The sequence below is a fragment of the Thermobia domestica genome, chromosome 4 (genome assembly GCF_964235325.1).
Source record: "Thermobia domestica chromosome 4, izTheDome1.hap1.1, whole genome shotgun sequence".
NCBI classification, from domain to species: Eukaryota; Metazoa; Arthropoda; class Insecta; order Zygentoma; family Lepismatidae; genus Thermobia; species Thermobia domestica.
This window is the reverse complement of record NC_137457.1, coordinates 284,224,553-284,242,415: the sequence shown is the minus strand read 5'-3', so window position 1 is coordinate 284,242,415 and position 17,863 is coordinate 284,224,553. Positions and strand designations below refer to the sequence as shown.

General features: G+C 36.7%; 1 protein-coding gene across 1 annotated transcript in view; it reads left to right on the top strand.

The window, feature by feature from the left end:
* The window catches only part of LOC145684119 (sphingomyelin phosphodiesterase-like), a 142,322-nt gene that overhangs the window by 111,670 nt on the left and 12,789 nt on the right, over positions 1-17,863 (top strand). Inside the window, exons 6-8 of the mRNA XM_081756045.1 lie at positions 1,764-1,955; positions 5,531-5,701; positions 13,713-13,902. Of these exons, the coding sequence (XP_081612171.1) occupies positions 1,764-1,955; positions 5,531-5,701; positions 13,713-13,902 (553 nt within the window). The remainder of the gene's footprint in view (positions 1-1,763; positions 1,956-5,530; positions 5,702-13,712; positions 13,903-17,863) is intronic.

Sequence of the window (17,863 nt, the reverse complement as noted above, 5' to 3'; positions counted from 1 at the left end):
TCATTTAATTGCACAATAGGTGTTTGCTGGTGTTGTCTTGGCATTTCAGACACAGATTGTGATCTACACACAATACAAATCCATACACACAAATATACTCGGACGGCGTTGAAACTATCTGGCGTATACTCTCCACACACTACGACTAGTCATTCTCTACGGCAGTGCTACTCAACCGAGGGTACGCGTACTTCTGAGGGTACGCGAAGATATTTCTGAGGGTACGTAATCTTAAAAAAAGAATATTTCCAATATTATTGAGTGATCATAGTTGGAGAAAATACATGTAGTAAGTTTTAAAGTTACTTTTCCTTTTTTAAATTTTTAACATTGTCCGTAGTGTACAAATTATCAGTGAGAATGAGGGGAAAATCTCCATCAGTAGAACTGGATGCCTCCCATATGTTTTGAAATTTCCCATGTTAATTTTTTCGGATGTGCACTTTATCCCCCTGTAAATAGTCTTTTGATTGGCACACTGATTGTCCTTTTGTTGGGTCTCTATTTGTCCGTCTTTTTAATGAACAGAACATATGTACAGAGTGGCCCAAAAGTAGGTATACAGTCCTGTACTGATCGATCATGACATTTCATATCATTTACTTATTGTTATCCCATACAGGTATTGACTTAGTTACTTCCTTATCTGTTCTCAATTTATTTTCACTTATATCTTAAGCTCGGAACAAACTAAAGCAAATAAATTCATTATCTTAATAAATTAATATGTCATACTTGATCGATGCTGGTATCTCTACTTTTGTGCCACCCTGTAATAAGTTTAATAAGTTCGTTTCAATTTAATTTCTTTTAAACAGCTTTAAGAGTACACAGTTGAATGGTGAACTGTGTCTAGGGGTTCACGAGAAAAGAAAAAAGGTTGAATAGCATTGCTCTATGGTGGTTGGTCCTTTAAACTAAATCATCATGCAGTTGACAGGCAGACATTTTGTGGTTCGAATTTCGTTTGGTATTCTTAAATGCGTTTCCACCAGTATATATTTTATGTGAAAAAAAAATGAAAAAGAAGGGCTAGTCAATTTTTGCACATACAACACTTACACTCACACACTCTCTCTGTTTGTCTGTCTGTATGAATGTCTGTCTTTCTCTCTTGTAATTCGAAATACCTAGTTCAGCCAACATAATATTTTGTTAATAATAGAGTAGAAGAGATATTATTACTTACCTTTCTGAGATTACTGCCAGAGCGAAATTTTCATCGAGTTTTTTTTTTCTTTTTCTTTTAGAACACAGTAATAAAGTGCTAATGTAATTTTATGCAAGTTTGAGGTGGCTGATTCTTCTTAAGCTTCTTTTATCTTTATTTCAACTTTGTTCTGTACTAGACCTCATGCCTTAAAAAAAAAAAAAAAAAAGCGTTATACTCTGAAATTATCTGGCAGATGCGGCTTTACTAAATTAACAATTTCCTTGTCAGAAATTCTGCATCTAAGAGGACCTTAAGTAATTATTATTATTATTATTATTATTATTATTATTATTATTATTATTATTATTATTATTATTATTATTATTATTATTATTATTATTAATAATAATAATAATAATAATAATAATAATAATAATAATAATAATAATAATAATAATAATAATAATAATAATAATAATAATAATAATAATAAGTTTATTTAATATCCGTACTTACTAACAGAGCGGAAGGTCAACATTACTAATAATTCCTTCTAATGTTTCGTCTTCTATGTAATTGTAAAATGTTTAAAGGCGTTGTTTCATTATAGATTTTCCCCTGCAATGCCCAACGTAAACGTGTCAACGACATGGCTGTATGAGGCAATGGCTGAAGAATGGAAACAGTGGCTACCAGAAGATGCTTTGAAAACTTTTCGGATAGGCGGCTTCTATTCTGTTTCTCCAACGCAAGGGCTTAGGATAATAGCTCTCAACAGCAACGTGTGCAGGTCAACCAACTGGTAAGTTGAAATGCGTTCGTATTTCGGCCAGAGTATTGTAATCAAATTTTAATTGGGGTAGATGGTGTGATTATTTTGTATCCATTATCGAATTCTCGTTGGAACTGTTAGTCTTGTAGCAGCGCCGTAACGAATATTTTTTCTGGGGGGCAAGCATTAATACGCGTATTTGGGTCCCCCAGAAAAGTTTTTTTTTCTAATTCTTGGCCTCTCTTTCAATCTTTCTCTTACTCTTTATAAGTAACCCGGAGGCTGTGAGCCTCCCCACACGGCAAGGACTGTTGGGCCGTTAGTTACGCCTCTGCGCCCGTTCCATACATGACAGATTAATTAAGCGGTTAGCGTACGCGCCTTTGGCGTGGGAGACCGGGGTTTGATTCCCGGTGGGAGCTCATGTGGTTCGGATTCCACGTTAATCAGTAGGTCTCGTCTCATATAGCCTCGCTGTTGAAATGGGCGTTAAACTGCAAATCAACTCAACTCAACAAATTAATTAAAGGGACAATATTGACAAATCTCAGTCATACGAATAAATATTTCTAGGGCCTCTAATAGTACATTTTCCACTCAAATGGGCCCACGTCTCATTTTTGTTTTATTTACCTTTTGTGTGGTGTTTTGTTTATATGTAATGTAGTGAACCTGTTTGTGTTTCATTTATAACTAGCAGCGTTCACCCCGCTTCGCTGCGGTCACCCCGGAACGCAATAAACTTTGTTACTTAGATAATTTTTACTTTTTCGCTTTCAAGTGATATGATAAAAACCATAGTAGATTGCAGTAAATGTTAACATTATATCGCCTGTCATTTATGTTAACCCGCCGAGTGACACGGTCATGCGGGTTGCATATAAATACGTTTATTTTTACCTATGATGAACTAACAAAGGATTTGTACGTTATGGACACTTGAATGGTCAATTATCTCAAGACACTGGTAATTAAAAATTAAAGTGATATGATAAAAACCATCTAGGGTCCAAATCCTAATAACCCCCCAAAAATGAAAGAAATTGGTTCAGCCGTATTAGCGTGATGAGGGAACAAAGGATTTGTGCGTTCTCTTTTATATATAAGACTAGCAGCGTTCACCCCGCTTCGCTGCGGTCACCCCGGAACGCAATAAACTTTGTTACTTAGATAATTTTTACTTTTTCGCTTTCAAATTGCAGTAAATGTTAAAATTATAGCGCCTGTCATTTATGTTAACCCGCCGAGTCACATGGTCATGCGGGTTGCATATAAATACGTTTATTTTTACCTATGATGAACTAATAACAAAGGATTTGTACGTATGGACACTTGAATGGTCAATTATCTCAAGACACTGGTAATTAAAAATTAAAGTGATATGATAAAAACCATCTAGGGTCCAAATCCTAATAACCCCCCAAAAATGAAAGAAATTGGTTCAGCCGTATTAGCGTGATGAGTTCACAAAGGATTTGTGCGTTCTCTTTTATATATATAGATTTCATGTTCCTATCGTAATGGAGTAAGAAAATTTTGTCTTAAAATGGGCCCCCTTCGAACGGCGGGGAGCTTCTCTGGGAAGGGGGGAGATAGTTATCCCCCCTGCTCCCACAAGTTATGGCCCTGCCTTGTAGCAATTTTACGGTATTTTGTAAGACTCCTTTGTTTATGCCACTGCATTAGCCTATAAAAGTCAGTTCTAATGGGGTGATTAGTACTTCTGCTGTATCCAATAGGTAGCCTTCACTTTTTCCGTGCGCCTTGTCTCCGATTCAAATTCCGGTGGAAGTGCCCAATGTTTAGTATTGAGCCTACATCCTGAACTTTTTTTTTTTTTGCCTAAGAGTTAGGATTGCCTAAGAGACTGAGTATTTCGTTTCGAAATGGTATCGTAAAAGTGATGTCTAGTCTCTATTGCAAGAGCTGTCTAGTCACGAAAATTGTCTCATCTTGTTCTATGATCAATCCCAGTTGGAGTTAGCCTCTTTGAAGCATTCAAAACAAATTTATATCAAAGCCTAGCACTTCCACCGAAGATCGAACTTGGAGTCACGTGCATGCAATTGCAAAAGTACTTGAATTAGGAGGTTGTACAGTGTGGTCTGGAAATCCAACTGTGATTGGGTACAATGTTCTAATCACACTTTACTCATCTGGATATCTATCACTTGAAGCCAGCCATGCCTTTTCGTAAGCTGTAAAGCTAAGGATTTTTTTTTCTATCACGACAAAGAAACATAGAATACTGACTGGGAGGCTTACTGTGAAAGATACTTTTGGGTAGTCCAAAAAGAAGCGTATAGTTGGGACGCTCACTGTGCAAGATACTTTTGGGTAGTCCAAAAAGAAGTGTATAGTTGGGACGCTCACTGTGAAAGATACTTTTGGGTAGTCCAAAAAGAAGTGTATAGTTGGGACGCTCACTGTGAAAGATACTTTTGGGTAGTCCAAAAAGAAGCGTATAGTTGGGACGCTCAATGTGAAAGATACTTTTGGGTAGTCCAAAAAGAAGCGTATAGTTGGGAAGCTTACTGTGAAAGAGACTTGCGTGTAGAAGCAAGGGCGTCAATCCTGGGGTGGCGGTCCCCCTGATTGTATTTATAAATATTGGCATAATTTGAATGAAATTTGTCTAAAAGTCATCATATATGCCTTCTGCATCTTAATTTCCCCACCCAAATTTACAGAGAAATCTGCTTCCTTGGATAGAAGAAGAAACGTAGAGTCGTAGTTAGGACACTCTGTGAGAGGAACTTTTATATAGGCCCAGAAGAAGCATATGGTCCCTAGGTAGGACACTTACAGTGAAACATACTTTTGTTTTATTAGTGTTACCCATTCATGACTCCCAGAAGGATAGGGCTAACCATTGCTGCAGCAAAGGACTCCGAGACGAGAAGATCCCGTAAAACAAACTAGGAAACCATATTTATAAATCAGTATTCAAGGGAACCCGCTGCTGAGATTCCCGGCAAGGAGATAGTTTCTACCTGAAGAGATTTGTTACCTCACTGCTTTCGAATAGGCCAAGAAGAAAATAGGAGAAAGGTAGTTAGTAAGTCTAGACAGTTTGACAGAGGATAGAATACAGTAGCAGGTTTTTTTTTTTTATTTCTGCAGAAAAAAGTGAACGCGAACCTTCGAGTATTTTTAGACACTGAATTAATTAAATCAAAATTGGACTATTCACAACTTCTTGCATAATGTAAGTGTACTACTTTTTCGGAACATTACATCCATTTAGACCGGCCATTTCCAACTGTTTGATGTATGACGTATGATCGCGGTTTTACAATCTGAGAAAAGCAGAGAAACACATCAAAGAAAAGAGGGGAAAAGATGACCTAGAACAGGTGTTGGCAGTGTACGCAGTCATGGGTCCACAAGTGTTGTTGTTATCGATGTTCTTGTTTGCCTGCCACCACTGTCTTTTATCTACATCAGACTACCTGTCAGTTTCTTCTTCTCTCCGTGTAGTTTGCAGAAAAGGGTAGCAACAGACTCTGACGTTACGGAGCACGCAGCTGAAAATGTCTGATTTAGACCTTTTTTCTTTGTTTTTTTGGCATATGAGCTCTATTCATTCTTACTTCTTACCTTAGGTGGCTTCTATATAATTCTACCGACCCAGGAGACCAATTGCAATGGTTAGCAGACACACTTGCCAATGCAGAGGCGGCTGGAGAAGCAGTTTATATCATTGGCCACATTCCACCAGGAGTTAACGATTGCTGGAAAGTTTGGGTTCGAGAATACAGAAGGATTATTACAAGGTTTGTAGTATTTTGTATTTCTATTTTGGGAGGAGGGGAAAATAGGCTAAACTAATGGAATAAATTCTTATATCGTTAGTGTTAGTGCCTTTTACCCCTTCTGGTGATACGCAATGGTAACGCAGTACCGACAACTTTTCTGCGATTACTGTACTAATTGTTTGTACTTCTATTTTTTTTTTTTCGATTTAAAGACTAACATTACACGATATATATTTAAAAGGTAATCTAATCGATAATTTGATGTACTTTCGAATTTGATCAGGGGTGATCAGAAAGTAAGGTTACAAAACCTGCAGTGAAACTTGTATATTTCATACAACCAATACAGCTAACAGATAATACATACATTAAGTTATTCTTCGACATAGTCTCCATATCGGTTGAAGCACTTGTCGCATCGTGGGATAAGTTTGAAGATTCCCTCCTGGTAAAAATCCTGTGCTTGCGTGTTCAGCCACGTTGTCATGAAGTGTTTCACCTCCTCGTCTGAAGCGAAGCGACGGGCTCCGAAGTACTCCTTCAAGTGCTGGAACAGATTAAAGTTGCTTGCAGCAAAGTCCGGATTGTAGGGAGGATTGTCGATGATGTCTCAGCGAAACTACTTTAACAGTGTGGTGGTCTGGGATGTATGCGCTCCTCGTCGGTGACGTTTTCTCTACCAGCCGCAAACTTTCGACACCATTCTGCGAGATGCTGAGTCTCTACGTAAACCTCTACTAGCTGCCAGTGAATTTCAGCCGCGGTTACATGTTTCACCCACAGAAATTGAATAATTGAGCGGACTTCTTCGCGAGACCAGTATTCCAAAACAAGTCGCCATTTATATTTTCATAGGACTGGCGCCTTACTGCGCACTGTAAGTGGTGGGTGACTGAAACTCTGCACAGTTGCCAACTCCGTGTATTAAAATTACCGCACATTTCTCTATAAGAAACGAAGCTCCAGAAATATCGACTTTGTAACCTCAGTTTCTGATCCTCCCTCGTATACTGTGTCTGAAATCTTACCTACATCACTGACAATATTAACATGTTTAATACAGGATTTTAATACAGTGGATCTCAAGCTATGGTTTGCGACTAGTTGGTGTGTCGTCAAGCAGACGTGTGTGTCACAGACGTGGTTGAGAATTTGAAATTGTTATGACTGTCCTGGATGAATTTACTACTCATCATACAATCGAGCGTGTTCATCTACCTAGACCTGAACAGTTTGCAGCGTATTATTATTATTATTATTATTATTATTATTATTATTATTATTATTATTATTATTATTATTATTATTATTATTATTATTATTATTATTAGGAACATACTGATGGGCCTTTATTTGAGTGTAATGCGAATTTTGTCATACGTACGTAGATATTTTACTCCATACGATAATTCTTGAACGAAAGCGAATTTTTGAATTCTGTTTTCCGTGGTAGATAGCGAGAGCGATCAACTTAGCAGAGTTCGTTAATGGAGTCAATCTGTTAACATCTTAATTGCTTGCGGCGACTTTAACGGAGGTTACCATACTCTGGCTAAGAGTCATACATCGCACCGTTAGATTGTAGCAAACGTCCTCTGGTGGTTGACATAAAGCGGCCGAAATTGAAATTTTGTGTGACTATCTTTACAGTCGACGACGACGATGATGATGATGATGATGATGATGATGGTGGTGGTGATGATGATGAAGTAGTAGTAGTAGTAGTAGTAGTATGGGATTAACGATAATGTTGGTATGAAGAAAGTGGTAGGAAACGGGAGAACCCCGAGAAAACTCATGCGCACGGTGTTTGTCCACCACAAAGGCGGGAAAAGAGCTCGAACAGGAATCCCACGCGCCAGAGTTGAGCGCTCTACTACTGAGCCACCGCGGCGCATTATTATTATTATTTATGTCCCAGCCAAGTGAAACGTCTCGTGTCGTCACACTTTTTAAACACACATTGACCATGTAACGTGCTAAAAATCCCACTAAGAAGGATCTCTCTTCTTCCTGTCGTACTGACGTTGAGAAAACAAAAATTCATGGTTTCGGATGACCTTGTTGAGTAACCTGTAGAGGACATGAATGTTATTATTATTCAATCACAGTTGTCAGTTCCGATATATATTTTTATTTATTCCAGTAACGAGCGCTTACATAAAGAGAATTTAAACGTAGTTTTATGGTTGGTTTTATGCATTCATTTGTATGTTCTTCAGTAAACATTTGAGAGTTGCATTTTATGTCGAGTAAGGATGCGAAACGAATGAGGAAGTTGAATCAATGGTATCACGCAATAGTTACAATTTACATGTAGCTTAACACAATCTTTTTTTTTTTTTTTTTTTTTTTTTTTTTTAGGTGTTCCTTCGCTTTCGTCTCGTCTCATGAATTTTGTAAAATCTTCTCTCGATTGTCAAGAATTTTCTCGTCACGTTTGTAAATATATGTATAAAATTTACTCCTTTTTAAAAAAAAAAAAAAATCATCTACAAATTATCAGAATTCTCCCGCGTCAGAGAGGCCTACAAAAAATGTGATATAACATTTAAACTATATTTATTACTAGCATATATTACCCGCTTCGCTGGGTTGAAATGAAAATTTAAATGCACAACTCCATATCTCATGTGTTTAATACCCGTGAAATATGCTTGCAGTAAATGTTAACATTATATCGCCTGTCATTTATGTTAACCCGCCGAGTGACACGGTCATGCGGGTTGCATATAAATATGTTTATTTTTACCTATGATGAACTAACAAAGGATTTGTACGTTATGGACACTTGAATGGTCAATTATCTCAAGACACTGGTAATTAAAAATTAAAGTGATATGATAAAAACCATCTAGGGTCCAAATCCTAATAACCCCCCAAAAATGAAAGAAATTGGTTCAGCCGTATTAGCGTGATGAGGGAACAAAGGATTTGTACGTTCTCTTTTATATATAAGATTGAAGTATAATGTGTAATGAAATTAAAATGAAATCTTTAACTTTCACGTCTCACGATTGTGCCGGCTAGGCTAAAGGAGACGGTGATGATGATGAGAAATGATGTAAGTGGTGAGATGAAGAAAGTGTGTGTGGGTGTGGGGAAATGGGAGAACCCCGAGGAAACCCACGAATACGGTGTTTGTCTACCACAAAGCTCACTTGGTGCGCGCTGGGGTCGAACCTAGGACCAAATGTACCACAGGTGAACGCTCTACCACTGAGCCACCGCGGCCCCTATTGTGTAATGAGTTGCGTATCTTTAAACGTTGATAAATGCTCTTCATTGTATTCGTACAATTATTTTATCCTTTTTAATACTATAAATCATTTAACACTAAAGCAGTGTTTGAGATCGTGGTAAAGTAGTATTTCCCACGAGACGATAATTATTAGAGCAACCCAAAAGCATATATGCATAAAAAGCATAATAGCAGTTTACACATATGGTTGGTAGGCCTACCTTCAACATGGTTGTGGTTGTCTAAGGGTCCAGAAGAAACTAATTTTAAAAGCATAATAAAGCATGATTTTAGAAAATAAAGCATAATTTAAAATATATAGCACAATTTTTTGGAAACTTTTATTAGAACAATTCTTTGAAAATTCTGTTTAACTTGGAGTTTAACATCCTGTATTAATATTTTTAAAACCGATATTCACAATGCAAAATCTTTGAGAACATAACAATGCAACAATGAAAACCTTATTTTTATTTCTGTAAACTTTTCGGTGTAACACTTTGAAGTGGAGAAAAGAAAAAGAAGAAAAAGTTTGAATAAATAATAGTTTTTTTTTTCTAAGTGTAACTGCGCAGTTATGTATGATGATTCGAAATGAACAAAAAGTGTACAAGAACTCTACAATATATTGTTATGTGTACCCAGTGGCGTATTTAGGGGGGGCTTCCGGGCTTAACTCCCCGAAATCTTACTTACTATAGTAAAGTATATGAAATATCTTGCAGAATTTTCACATTTTCAGGCTAAGCCCCCCCGAAAGTTAGCAAAGCCCCCCTGAAACAAAATCGTAAATACGCCACTGTGTGTACCTGTTGAACTTGAGCATTTTCTGTACTTTTCGGTAACATCTTTTACTTTCCATTTCTGTATAAATGCACCTCTAGGACGCACACTGATTAAAAAAAAAAAAAAAAAAAAAAAAACTGACTCGAGTAAAAAACATCTTTTTACAGTGCATTAAGTAAAAAGCTCATTAAATATTAAAGAAACTGGTTGCATAAAATATTAATAAATAGATCAAGATATTTAGAATATTTAATGTATAGTAAATATTATACATTATACACGATTGATGTGAAACAATGGTTGAAATGAACAATAAAGCATAATTTGGAAGAAAATAAAGCATAATGTGGGTTGCTCTAATAATTGTTTCCTGCCTCATGGACAACACTACTTAATTTAGTATCTAATCCTGAAGTGATATAAACTTGGGTTCTTCAACATCCTCCCTCCTTTGGCGAAATTCTCTGTACGCCACTGACAACTAGATCTAGTAATATTGCTCGAATCCAATCTTAACTTGAGATTCTGAAGAACAACACCCAGCCGTGATTTTCATTATCGCTTAACGATCTTCCTGAGTATTAATAAAATCGAGAATTCTTTTCATAGCTGAGTTTCTCATTTTAAAAGCACTTCCGGCAAAGACGTTCCTTCAAGCTTCAACGTGTAAATACAATAAAACGTTCCACCTCATTTGCAGACTTCAGCGCTTAACGAAATACATTTGGGAAGACGACGACATTATCTAAAAATACAATTGTCTTAATGTCACACGTTACTGTAACAAGTATTGTCGGTACTTTTTTTTTTTTTTTTACTTCATTTCTAACCAACAACCGTTATCAAAAAAAGTTCTTGCTATGTCATCTCGGCATCTATGCGTTAGACCCTACCACCCCGACACTTAACAAGTAAGGCGGGCTCTCGTTTCTATGCACGTGAGTATTTTTACTTCTTAAATAGATGCTTTTCCATTTATAATGTGCCAACACCACCACACCCTATACTTTTACACAGAAGGTATGCTCAACATGCTTATTATGTGTATATGGTTAGATAACTCAACGCTCCAGTAATTTGAGAACTGTTGAGTGACTTATGTGCTGTCTTCTGGGAGTGGATGCAACATCCAACATTCCCTCCATGTGTGGTTGTGTATACTGTGTACATTACACATATAAAATAGGAGACATTTCGTGGCTACGTAAAGCGATTTGTCTTACAGCACATACAAATTGCTTGTGGTTGCACAGTTGTGCTCTGGTGACTGTGCTCAAAAGGGGGATGAAAACTCATTTATAATCATAACTCTTCAGCGATGACATTATACGCAGGTCTGTCATTCTCAAAATGTTTCAATAGATCTATATTTGAATTCCTATAACTCTCTATCTTGAATAAGATGACAATCACGGTTTTTGGGGTCGTTGTCTCGAAGTTTATTTATCGAAGGGTTAGTCTTTTTACGTGCCTACTTTTTTTCTTTTAGAACAAAAACCACTTCTTCGAAAGTATCTGACGTCAAATGTTGCGTACTGTTTCAGTAGCAGGGGCAGTCACAAACGAGTTTTAGGGAGCGCCTGGCTCCCATGAGAATATTTGGGGGGGGGGGGGGAATGGTAAAATTCAGGGAGTAGTGCCCAAACTTTTGGAAGATTCGAAACTGTTCTCTCACTTATTAGACCTTTAATTCTCTTGATCTGCCAGTAACTTTCTCCACCAATCATGAATTAAGAGTTATCTGTTTCTTTTGCTCAAATTTTGACCGGATCAATCAATCTATTTGTTTTTCTGGATTCGAAAGATATAGTCTTAGCTTTCTCATACAGAGAAGTTTTATGATTTGCGGACAAATATTTTATATCTATGGTTGTGAGACAGCTGTCATTAAAAACGTAGAACACTTTAAAAAAAAAAAAGAAAAAAGAAAAGGAATAGTATGCTATCTGTTTCTGTGAGGCAACAGTTATAGTTTTACCAAAGAAAAGCTTGATCTTCTGCAGAATCCAAATGTCAAATTTTCAAGATCTAAAGTGTTGCTATTTTGAAGTGACATTAAATATTTTAGTCTAACGCCAGTGGCGTATTTACGATTTTGCTTCGGGGAGGGCTTTGCTAACTTTCGGGGGGGGGGGCTTTGCCTGAAAATGTGAAAATTCTGCAAGATATTTCATTACTTTACTATAGTAAGTCAGATTTCGGGGGGGGGTCTTAAGCCCGGAAGCCCCGCCTAAATACGCCACTGTCTAACGCCCAATGTTTATGTCTTTTAAGTTAAAGGATTCGGATGATTAAGGCAAGTATGTGATGATGGAAGATGATGAAGTGAAATGATAATGTAGGAGGAAATGAATACTCCGAGAAAACCCTCGAACACTATGTTGTCCACTACAAACTTACTTGGCCAGAGATCGAATCGGGGACCCTACTTACTAAAGACAAGCGCTATACCACTGAGCTACCATGCCCCCCCTCTAAGAGTTGCTATTTTGAGTGAATATGAAATTTGCTTTACTGCCCTCCGTGGATGTAGAAAGACGCTTTAGCTTCTCCAAATTGAAATAAGTTTGCATTTAACAACGTAAGAGTTGCTTACAGTGGCGCCAATTTCTGTATAACTGGGGATTTCAGGTGTAACTTCCATTGACATATGCCCAAGGAAAGATCCAAACAAACATATCCAGATACTGAGAGACCCGGGTCCCCTTATACACATCCTCCAGGACCGGTGCCAATGGATGATTAACATTAAGTACACTTTTATTGTGAGCACCCCAACTTTAATTCGACATTTCGTTCTCGAGGTAGGAATGATCTTTTCGATTGATGCTGTTAAAATTGGAATAATTCTATTTGAATAATGTATTCTTCGAATTTTAGGATAAAGTTAGTTATATTATTTGGATAATGAATAATTATTCGGCTAATGATAATTTATTCGAACAATATTCAGATAATGAATAATCATTCGAACAAGTATTCGAATAATGAATATTTTTTCAAACAAGTATTCGAATAATGAATAATTTTTCAAACAAGTATTCGAATAATGAATAATTTTTCAAACAAGTATTCGAATAATGAATAATTTTTCAAACAAGTATTCGAATAATGAATAATTTTTCGAACAAGTATTCGAATAATGAATATTTTTTCGAACAAGTATTCGAATAATGAATAATTTTTCGAACAAATGAAAATGAAATGAAATCTTTGAGTTTTACGTCCCACGGTTATGCCGGTTAGGCTAAAGCAGACGGTGATGATGAATAATGAATGAAATGGTAGAATGAAAAAAGTGGGAGAACCCCGAGAAAACCCACGCACACGGTATTTGTCTACCACAAAGTTCACTTGGCGGGAGCTGGGATCGAACCCGGGACCCCAAGCACCAGAGGTGAACGCTCTACCACTGAGCCACCGCGACCCCTAATTTTAGAACAAGTATTCGAATAATGAATAACGTTTCGAACAAGTATTCGAATAATGAATAACGTTTCGAACAAGTATTCGAATAATGAATAACGTTTCGAACAAGTATTCGAATAATGAATAACGTTTCGAACAAGTATTCGAATAATGAATAACGTTTCGAACAAGTATTCGAATAATGAATAACGTTTCGAACAAGTATTCGAATAATGAATAACGTTTCGAACAAACATTCGCATAATGAATAATTTTTCGAACAAACATTCGAACAAATAGACTATTTGAATAATTTTAACAGTAGTAGCTGCGACCAAAATGATGCATTTATGTATCCACATTTGTCTATATTTTCCTCCGTGCTTTCTTGTGAGGATGCAGTAGTCAGTTAGTATTACTTCCGAATATCCTGTTACTCATCAGAAAATTGAACGTTCGTAATCTGACCTTAGTTGGCTACGGCGCCAGATAGTTTAGCTTAAAGTTAGCTTAATTTAGTTTTATGAAGTAATCTTAACGACTAGAGCTTATCTGATTGGATTATTAACAAGTCTTACGTGTCAATCATTCCAGATTCCAAGACACCATCCGAGGGCAGATGTTCGGCCATGTCCATCAAGATGACTTCCAGCTGATACATGGAGCAGACGCCCCTGAAAACTCGTCAGCTATTAGCGTTATTCTCGTGGGAGGAAGTGGCGCTCCGTTATCCAACATCAACCCGAGTTATAGGCTGTACTCCGTCGACGTAGGAGCCTCCTGGGTAAAGTAAAAGTAGTCGAGTTTATCACCAATTTCCGTTGCCTTTTTTTCCCCGTTCTTTACTCTATCTTGAGAGATGCCTATCTCCGAAATCTTAAAAGGGATTCTTAATGACGTTCCATCCTTCGTCATTTTGTTTTTTGTTTTTTAAACCCAAGAGACTTTGAAGAGCGGAAAGAGGAACAGAGTGACGGCGACTGACAGCTGTGAAACAACCGGAGATGAAAGAGTGAAGAGGCGCCTGCGGAACATCAAATCTTTTTTTTTTTTTTTTAACTTCTAAATGCATTTTAAAAATGGATTTGTTTCATTTTAAATGGAAAGATATTTTTATATACACAGTTTTTTTGTTTAGCACAAAGAAAAAAGTATACTTTGAGAAGATATAATTAATTTCAGGATAAATAATGTGCAATTAGTCTAAAAATAATTGAAATAATTTTCCCCGCATAATAAGCGTGATATCTTATTATAACTGAATTTTTAATGTTATTAAAGTTTCATACTAAAACCTGAAATTCAAGCGTAGAGGAAACTTTTTTTTTAAAAAAAAAAATCTTGTAATTTGAAACTATTTGCCTACGTAAAAAGTCAGTGTTTAATAAAATATAAATAACTTCAAATAATAAACAGTAACTCAAGAACTATTTTTCTTCAAAAATAAGTAAATAAATAAATAAAATCATTAAAAAGCATATCTCGAAGGAAAATAATAAGATTTCAAGGTACAAAGTTTGAAACTAGAATTTTAGGAATGATCAAAAATGCATCAAAAGATTGCGATCTTAGCCAACAATTAGTTTTTGGATTAGGAGCCACAAAATTTTTGAGCGGCCCCTAAATCAGGGTTTCGTATTGTTTACGGAATAAGGACATCATACTAAGTTAAGTGATAGTTTCATTTTGGCTATACTATATATAGTTCCCCAGATATAAAGCTTACAAGAAAATTTTTTGATTGAAATACATTAGATCTTTTGATTAAAAAAAAAAAAAAATACATTGTAGGTAAAAACTAAAAAAAAAGTGTTAAATTTTGAAACCGGTTTTAGCAACTGACATACACGGTGTCAAGGATGTCAGTTTTATTTCTTTCTAAACTCTGTATTATTAATATTCCGCTGCCGTTCTAGTTACCTGAGCAATTTCTCCATGTACCACAGTCTTCACCCAACCTCTTCGTCACAGTCATCAACTATAGCCTCTTTCGCCTACTCCCTCGTTTTCTGCCACCGCACCTTTTAACATATCCCTCGTGATACAGTTCCTTCTTAGTGAATGTCTCAACCAGTTTCTTTTCCTCTTTTGAAATCACATCTAAAATTATTTGCTTTCCTACTACCACTAACAGTTCCTCATTGTTCGGCCCAGCTAATTCTTTACATTCTTCTTTATACCAATTTACCAAAAGCCAACTGCCTTTCTTCATCGCTTTTGCATTACTTAGATGCATTTGTATTCATAAAGTTTTATACTTTAAAAAATAACATCATGAAGCAGAGCTTTGTCTTAGTTTTAGATTATGAACCAATTCTTACTAGGCTTCCTCACATCATGTAGTCCAGCGTTTCCCAACCTTTTTCAACTTGCGGCACACTACGGGTATTACTTGGATTCTCGTGGCACACTTATAGATATTATTATTTGTAAATATAAAACAGAGTGGTATTTTTTCTGTGATTATTGATCATCATCTCACAGAGAAAACAACTGTATCACTGATTTTCCCGCGTGGTAAATCATTGTTTATTTTTAATTCTAATTTAAAAATAGAAAACAATTGCAATGAAAAATTGGACTCAGGTTTTTAAAAATACGCTTTCTTTTCAAAAACTGTATCCAGCCTTTTACTAAGAAAGAAGATCACTAAATAACGAACGAACAAACAAATCTCTTTTACTTTTAAAACACAAATGTAGGTAATTTGTCGAAAGGATTGAATGATTTTTAAATTTTCAAGTTACGAAAGTCTGCAACAATAAAGAAGCAATAATGGTCATAACAATGATGATAAATACTTTTTCAACAAGATTCATAGTAGAGGTTCATAGTAATGTGAAATACAAATATACATTTTCCCCTACGTTTTGCAATTTGATTGCTATAAAATTAATAATTTTGTTTCGATTCCTCGCGGTACATCAGCGGCCCATTCACGGCACACCAGTGTGCCGCGGCACACCGGTTGGGAAACGCTGATGTAGTCTATAATTCTTAACTCTTTATTCAGGGTTCCACAAACAAACTTGTATTCTTCCTAAATGCTTCCTACCCTTGCTTTTGTTTCACGTTCACACTTCGTATCCTCATTAATAATACTACCAAGTGGTATGCAAGGAAGGATATCGGGGTTTAAACTCCCTTTTTGATTAAGATATTATGCTGCAAAAATAAATATTTACTACATTAAGATATGGGACACCGTAGTTTAGTGGTTAGAGCGTTGGATTCATGTCTGCGCGGTCCCGGGTTCGTCCCGAGTTGCGTCTCCGATTTTCGGCGTCCACCCAGCGTTGTGAGGCAAACTGGGAAGTCACGTGAATAAAGACGTGACGGGGACGCGGCAGAGGTCATAAAAGGCACAAGACCTAAACGGCATTAGACCTGAAATGCACAAGTCCTAAAAATTATTTCGCGGCACAAGTCCTAAATGGCACAAGTCCTAAAAATCATATCGCGGCACAAGTCCTAAAAATCATATCGCGGCACAAGTCCTAAAAATCATACCGCGGCACAAGTCCTAAAAATCATACCGCGGCACAAGTCCTAAAAATCATACCGCGGCACAAGTCCTAAACGGTACACGTTCTAAAATTTAGGTCTAGTGCCTATATTTTTAGGACTTCTGCCGTTTAGGACTTCTGGATGTCACTCGACGTGACATCCACTAGGTTTAGAAAGTTCCCGATACGTCGGTTAGGGCGACCCGTTCGTCGCTAGGCCAGACGTAGTTCCACCAGTCGCTAACAGATGGCGTGGAGCGGCTCAGGCCTACAAATCGGGCAGTTACGCCAAGTGGTAATGGTATTAAGATATATTTACGAAAATAACACTTATCCTGAAAGGATAAGAGATTCAGTGCTTGAACTTCCCCTTTGTTGATGGAATTCTGCCTATGTCACTGGATGTGGATGAGTTAAACAAGACAGATTGAGAATCAAAGCTCTTCTTCTAATAAACTAATTTTATATTAGAATAATTTTTACCGATTCAAATTGCGAAAAGTACAGACTTCCCAACATAGTACCCTCCATGTGACACCCAATGCTGTGCTGTGGGGGGAAGGCGGAGCGACAGTCCCGGGCGCCGAAGTAAGGGGTCGCAAAATTCGGGAGGAAAAAAGAAAAGAGAGAAAGAAAAAAAAAGAGAGGAAAATGTTACTCATGTTAGGAAAATGCATGTGCACATATGTAAAATGGAAGGAAAAAGTAATAAAACGTGCTCAAAATTAAGGAAAAGCAGGGGTCGCGGCTGGTCTGTCGACCTCACTTATATGTACGGGGGTGCCGTCGTATACTCGCGCCTTGGGCGCTGATTTTCCACAGCATGGCACTGGTGACACCTGAAGTGTAAATACGTGTTTTTCTCCTAAAGAGGAAATGGAATGTCTTAATATTGTAATTTAGCAGGATATTCTGAAATAAGAATGACCCGAACTCTTAGGTAGAAACATACTTTGGATACATACTATATTGTTTTAGTTGGCTAATACAATACATACTTTTTTTTTTTACTTAAGTATATCATTGATGATCTAAAAAACACAAATACACAAAATACACGAAATCTTTAAAATAATCAAAAAAATTACCTTAAGATGTTTAGGTACAATGACCTATATAGGCTACTACAAATGACCTCAAGCAGGACACCACAATCATTCAGAAATTGTGCTGTTCTCCCACTGAAATCTTAGATTTGTTCGAAAGTGTCTTATTTGATATGATAATGTTGGTAGGCAG